At 41.4% G+C, this 7,769-nt stretch overlaps 1 protein-coding gene across 1 annotated transcript; it reads right to left on the bottom strand.

Moving 5' to 3' along the window:
• Positions 1–992: 992 nt before the first annotated feature.
• LOC310874553 (low molecular weight phosphotyrosine protein phosphatase-like) lies at positions 993–1,475 on the bottom strand (the record flags this gene model as incomplete). Its single annotated transcript, XM_083787411.1, has 1 exon — positions 993–1,475. One exon carries the CDS (start codon positions 1,473–1,475, stop codon positions 993–995), a length of 483 nt encoding a protein of 160 aa, XP_083643537.1.
• Between the last annotated feature and the right edge of the window lie 6,294 nt (positions 1,476–7,769).

The following is a 7,769-nucleotide window of genomic DNA, read 5'->3' as shown; positions in this document are numbered from 1 at the left end:
TCGATTTTTCAAAAATAGCAGACCTACAAGCTCGTATCGCGCCACTCGGTGGCGCGATATGAGCTTGTAGATCTGCTATTTTTAAATATCTAAAGCACGACATGATGCTAACACCAAAATGGGTGCCCGTTCAGAATGGGTCAATAAATAAACATTTAAATTACAGAACATGAAATCAATAGATGAAACCAACAGTAGTTTCTGAAAAATATATAAATATAAATAAAGGTTATAGTTTCAACACATCACATGGAGGGGAAAAATAACAGCAGTTCACGTCATTTTGATATAGAATGGATGCGGAAAGCTGAATTATCCAGACTAACATTTAGGCCTATTCATCTGGGCCAAAAGTGAGATGATTGGTTTGATTTAGTGCCCATGGCCACTGGCACGCGAACAAGCCGACTTAATACTTAATACTTAATAGGAACCTCTACCAATCCTTACAGAAAGAAGACAGATGGAGAGATGCCTTAACGGATTGCAAGGAGCATACACATTTTGTGTACACATTTGAGATGTCTCGGTGCACTCCTACTTGTATGCAAATGCTGCTCTCCGTCTTCCTAGCCCCCTATGCTGCAAAAAGACAGGCCCCAACTGTTAATGCTAACCTGAATACTCATTCAGTACCCATCAATCAACCTAAAAACAAAATACAAATTCCACCAGTAGAGATCAGTGAAAAACATAAAACTATAGCATTAAAAGTAAGTATGTTTCTCTTTAGTCGGGTTTGTGTGCGGCAGAGACTGGGTGTACATCCCAACACCCCAGCCTTCTCCTTCATCACAGGTGATACTCTCGCTGACATATTCTTCTTCTCTTGACCCCGGGTGAGAAAAGATTCACACCCTCACCAAATAAAAACGGCACTTGTTTGTTTTCGGCATTGATTAGAAATGCTACTGTGACATATGAAATGTTTTTATTCAATACATTTCCGGCGTCATTCCAACACAGCCAGACAGAGCGGATCACTGTGCCAGTTAGTTATTCTTCTCCAGAAATCCTTTGCAGCATCTCATGCACTGTTCGTACACCTGCTCAAAGTCTTCGTCCTCTCCATAATATGGGTCTTGGATGATCAACTGGTTCTGAGGGTCATATGTACCGAGGAGCTCCATCTTTGCCCTGCAGTTATTCACAGAGTTGGCCATGTTTTTCAGGTTGGTCAGGTTGCTCTGGTCCATGCACAGGACGTAGTCAAAGCTGATGAAGTCGTCCTTAGTCACCTGCCTGGCCACGTGCGTCATGGGCACGCCGTGGCTCTTCATGCAGACTCGGGCGCGGTGGTCTGGAGGGTTGCCTATGGCATAGGTGGAGGTACCAGCGCTGTCTATCCTCCACTTATCCTCAACGTCAGCATCCTTTGCCATCTTTCTGAAGACTGCCTCTGCGATGGGGGATCTGCAAATATTCCCCAAGCACGCAAACAAAACGGACTTATTAGGACTACTGCAAGCTGCCATTTTAGCTGATTTTAGGGATCCTGTGTCACTATAAATGTTGGGTACGTTCTTACTTCTTTTTTGTGTAACGATGTTGCGTATCTATCTTCTATGCCTCCAGTTCTTATAAAGCTCAGTGGTCGCCTAACAGCGCTGAATTGGCTGACGTCGGGCACATTTTCCGTTGCCTTACAATGCCGATTTGCATTGATATCAGAGATCTCCATATATGGATGTTTGTCCATATCCGGGGCAGAATCCAGGCACACAGACAACACCACCACGGGCAACTTGAACTTTTTTATAGGTAAAATCAATGATGAATTGGTAGAGCAGATTGGGGTTTGATTAAAGAACAAAAACGTCATTATAACATCAGAACCTCTGTACAAAGATAATGGTCTTCTCTAATGAAGACGATAATAGAATTTTATATAAGAACACTTTCATTTAACATCTCCGCTCAGCCACAGTATTCGTTTAATGATTTGACTTTTGGTGCCACCCACCCTACGCACACACATATGCACGCACGCACATATGCACGCACGCACGCACATATGCACGCACGCACATATGCACGCATGCACATATGCACGCACGCACGCACATATGCACGCATGCACATATGCACGCACGCACGCACATATGCACGCACGCACATATGCATGCACGCACATATGCAAGCACGCACATATGCACGCACGCACATATGCACGCACGCAGGTACTGTATGCACACACGCACATATGCACGCACGCACGCACATATGCACGCACGCACATATGCATGCACGCACATATGCAAGCACGCACATATGCACGCACGCACATATGCACGCACGCAGGTACTGTATGCACACACGCACATATGCACGCACGCACACACACACACACACACACACACACACACACACACACACACACACACACACACAGACACACTACTGTATTTATAGTTGTGACAAACCTTGCAATTTGCTGTCATCTTTATCGCCATCCTGTCTTCCACACCTCTATTATTTTTATCTCATTTCCCCCTCTCCCCATCTTCATTTCTCCATTTCTCTCCCACCACCCCCTACTTCTCTGGCCCTTGTTGCATTAAAACAGCCTTATTATCCAAAGCCTGACTAGCTTTTTAGCAAGCACTCTCTCACAGCCACACACACACACACACACACACACACACACACACACACACACACACACACACACACACACACACACACACACACACACACACACACACACACACACACACACACACACAGGGGTGGTAAGGAGACAAATAGATTCTCACAGGCTTGTATTGAGTGCAGGAACACACACACACACACACACACACACACACAGGATTTATCAGAGTAAATGATGAGTGTCGGGGGGGAACTGTGTGTGCAGCCACTCCATCTCTGACTGGCTGATTTATCTTTTGTCAAATGAACAAGTGACTCAGTTGGATGGCTGGGCATGTTTGTGTGTGAGGTCAGGCTTGTGTGTGTTTGTAGTCACGTGTGTGGTGTTAATCAAGTTTAAGAGCCCAAGAAGCCTAATTGTAATGGGATATACAGTATACAGTATTTTGATTAGTGATGTCCCGATTTTTTTCCCATTCCCGATCCGATCCCGATACCATAATTTCTGTGTTAGCCGATACCGAATATTGATACCAGAGAATAATAATAAAAAAATAAAAAATATCTTATTTTGAAGTCCACCGACTAAGAATAGTGTTTATAGCTATCTATAGCTATATATCTCGTGTTGTGTTTATAGCAGACTCCTCACTCATATGTGCACTTGCAGTTGGGACAACTTGAAAGCAAACTCCACATGCCCCGACATTTTATTTACCTGGCATAGTGTCAACCCCTTACCCCTGTGTCGGATCGGTGGTTAGACTGGCATATTCACCAATACCGATATGACCCGATATGACCAAATAAGGGCCGATTCCGATACAGTATCGGGACATCTCTCATCTGTCATCCAGGGCTTGAAAACTGTTGAAGGAATGACAACCTGTCGTATATGGACTCAATAATTTGTCATTCTATTACCAAATGGTATAGAATAGTATAGTGCTAAGTCAATGTGGGAGTCTGTAAAATCTAGCTGGAGCCATCATGCATAGATAGTAAGTAGCCTGGCTGGCTGGGTGCGACAGGAATTAGCATTCTATTGTTTAAACCAACAGGTCACTTGATTAAGTCTCAAGACGTCACTCTATATGCATCTCAATGTCATTTGTATGTAAAAGTACTGTCTGTCCTCCCAGGGACACCAATGTTTGATGTGAGACTCATATAAGCATCTGAAAATAGAATGTGAGGGGGGTCTTATAGCAGGCCTAGCCACGAGAGGTGGTTAGGCTGTCCGTGTGCTGCTCCCGTGGGCCAAGCCTGGTCCACGGGGAAGCTCTCTGCTGTCTCTGTCTCGGTTATTGCAATAAATACAACGCTACACTTCAGCTCATCTCTCTGCGTGCTCCTTCATCTGATCGTCTGAGGTTTTTGATGCCGAAATACTCTTCGTCCTTTGTCTATTTTAGTCCAGTTTAGTTAGTGTACTTGAAGTAGGAATATTTACTTCAAACCAAATGGACATAATCTTAGAGTACTACTGGTATAACATTCACATGCAAAAGCAGGGTTTTAAAATGACATTTAATGTACATTTTGACAGAGAAAATTTTACTTAAGTAGTGGAGACTGAAGAGTAATATTTGACCAGGAATATCTATAGTTTGAATCCCTAAGCCAATGCAGTCAAATATACTTCAGCACCATGGACAGTGGCCTGAGTAGTTCCAGACAGCAAGTGAAGGAAACTTGTTTCTACGGAAATCTATGAGAAAGTTTCATCTGCAACTCAAATGATGTTATCGTCATAATCTTTCGACAGCTGTCGGATTCATGGATTTCACAATGCCACGCCAGACAATACCCCGGTCCTTCATTGCCATCCCCAGTTCCTGCTTACTGATGCACGTGTCCCTAGCGATGACATCAGGGAACGACAGTTTTCTACCTCTGGTCTGCTTTGAAGACGGGAAGATATAACCTCATGATCAGCTCTGTAGCAGTGGCCAGCAAACTGTGTTCTTCTGGATCGGATTAGTGAAGAAACACGGGGAATGTTGCCGTATATTAGAGAAGTCGATGGGCGGCTCTTCCAAGTGAGATTTTGCGCTCTCATTAGAAGACGGGTGTAAGTGCCATCCAGCCGTTTCTCTAGTTATGGGGTTTCTCTAATATGTTATGGGGGTCCCTGCTTCATCTCTTTCTCAGCTTGGGAGTCCTTGGCCCAAAAAAACATTGAAGACCCCTGCTATAGAGTTTTTGTTCAATAACGGGGTCTCCCTGTCTCGCCAGCTTTTTAGTAAACACAAAATGCATTTTCAGGTCAGCATACCAATTTTACACAATCCGGAGGATGTACTCATACGGGATAAACAAGTGAAATTTAAACTGATGACACAAAAACAAGTGAGCAAACAAAACTGGAACTGGAACACAATAAACTTGAAGTTGATAAATAGGTACTCTCTCCTGATTGGCTGAAGTTGGTGATTGCAAGGATCTGCAAGGAGATGCATTGATGTGGTTGACCTTAAAACTGTTTTGTTGCAAGGAGTTGCGACTAATGAGACTAGTTGAAAGGAGGTGCAACTGATGTGGTTTGGGCTTTAGATGACCAATCAACAAATTGTCAGCAACAATTGCTGTTCTCTTTTGCACATGTTGTGGATGTCTATTTTAGCAGCTTTCACAAGTATAGAAAGCTCCAGGTCATATCTAGTCACCGTATATGGTATTTGTAAAATAAAAAGAAATAGCATAGGTAAATCATAAACTGTAGGTAGGTAAAAACTAAAAAAGGATTTTGTTGTCTGTTGACAAAGTTCACGCCTCTGCTCCAATAGGTTATCTGCAGTTTCATTTTTTGGCATTGTATGGACTAGTGCATGGACTGTGACACACCAACCAACACGTCACATGAAATGCCTTCAGAGTGTGTGTGTGCGTGCGTGCGCGTGCTCCATGTAGCTCAATTAAGTCTGTTTTTTTATCTGTGCTCTGCCTTCAATATACACAAGGTTTGTTGAGTTTATAGTTGACTGTTTGCTACCAGGTTAACAACTACGCTTGACTGGGTAGTGGGTTCCACATGAACAAGTAAACACATTCATAGCCGAATACAAACAGTATAACGAGTATTACAGCAGAAGCCCCATTCAAAGTAATCATAACAATATGAATCATGTAATGATACTGTCTGCAACATCTCAAACATTGCATTATGGAAACATTCTCCAGAAGCTAGAAAGTAGACTAATCAAAAACGGAATACAGTAGCACATGGAAACTTGTGCTTATTACCAAACCTTACCATACATACTGTATGTTCTGTTCAACGAATTCATTGTATTGTAATAACCTAATGTCTTTTACAGTGTATGCACTGTAATATACAATAATAACCTGCCCATGTTCTGTGCAGTAAATTCACTGTATACAGTAATAATCTGTAATTTGTAATAGCCTGACCATGTTCTGAGCAGTTAACCTACTGTAATGCCCTGAGGCCAGTGTTATAATGTGACTTTGGTTGAATATTGTTATTAAATTGTTATTTATATATGAAGTATAACAAGATGTCAATGCTGTTGTTGTTTTCATCTTTTTTTCCCTTGATGTGATGGCTGCCGCTCTTTGTTTCCTTGTGTTGACCTACATTTGGTATGTTGATCTGTTGTGTCTGGTATGCATAATGCCTTCCTAGCGTTATGTGTTGACTGGATGGGCTGCAGGTGAATTGGCCTTCATGGGATAAATACAGTCATCTGAATGTGAATAACTGCTTGAATTTAATCATGGACAAAAGTGGTAGTTCAGTGGAGTTCAAGGCTTTGCATGCGACCTATTATAAAATGTAAGTATTTATTGTATGAAAATAGTTGTTGTCTATAGGGTCACTAACACTAGACTTGACAAAAGTAACAGAAATAAAGGTAACCGAATTTGCATCAAGAGATTACCCCATTTTGGGTGGGAACCCCTTTTGGTGTTAGCATTATGTTATCAGATCTAAAAGCTCATCTAGGTCTGCTATTTTTGAAAAATCGAAGAATGACTGTCAGAATTTAGAAGATCATTTTTAAATCTGATCTCAGGTCATAATTCTAATATGTCCTTCCCTTTGTAAGGATAGGATGCATTAGGCCTACTTGAATTGAACACAAGTGCACTTGTTAAAGATCATAGTGCACTTGTTGAAGGTCATACAACTCATTATTTTCAACCTGACAAAATTGATTGAGAATACTCATCTTTTGCAGTGTTTTGCACGATTATATGATGTAGAGCTGTTCAATATCAATTTCACTTGACGTCCTGTAAGCCTATAGCATGTAACTGATCCACACTCCACATAATCAATATGGGATCTTCTCTGCAAACAGTTAATGTGGCTTTCCTCATAACAAGTGGCATATTATTGGTAATAAAATAAATGAATGGATCAATGATTGATTGACTGATTGCCATCTTCATTGACAAAGTTTCTAGACAAAAACATAATTGCACATATCTGTCAAAGCTCCAGAGATTATTTCAATTGTGCCATGCTATGTACCGTATGGTCATAGAACAGAATAGAACATTAGAACAGATATGCTACCGTAATTAAATAAACCTTTTGCGTTCGGATAGATGAATAACTCTTCATTGAGGTATAGTAAGAAAAATGTAAACCATATGCATCATGGTCATTAGGGACTTAAACAATAAATACATGTCCTGCCTCTATCAAGTGATGGAAACTAATACAAAATATGATCAAACACCTTTATGTCCATTAACATACTAAACACAGGATGTATGTTGATAGGGTGGCTATTAGTCTAAATTAATACCCATAAAGGTGACCTCTTTTTGCATACTTCAGCGTAGTTCTTTGAGGCTTGAAAATTATCCATTGCACTGTGCAATGGATAATGTGCAATTTGCACATGACCACATGCACGAACAACCAGTGTACTGTATACGCATGAATTGTGCAACGCTTAACACATTGATTGCTAGAGTTTTCTATTTGCTCAGGCTTGGTGGTGCTGAGCGATTAACATTGGGACTTCTGAACTTTTTCGGGGCCCACAGCGAGGGGCCTCTTATAGCGAGAATCACACCGCATAAATCAAAAGGAAGCCAAACTAGTCCACTTCAATTTAAAAAAAAAATTATGATTCTACCATCTTCCATTCTGGAGATATTGACCTTTTTCTAACACCTGCTTTTCGCAGCACGCTGCT

Source organism: Protomyctophum parallelum, assembly GCF_964188405.1.
Source record: "Protomyctophum parallelum genome assembly, chromosome: 17".
Lineage (NCBI taxonomy): Eukaryota > Metazoa > Chordata > Actinopteri > Myctophiformes > Myctophidae > Protomyctophum > Protomyctophum parallelum.
Note: the sequence above shows the minus strand (reverse complement) of the source record. Positions and strands in the feature narration are given on the sequence as shown.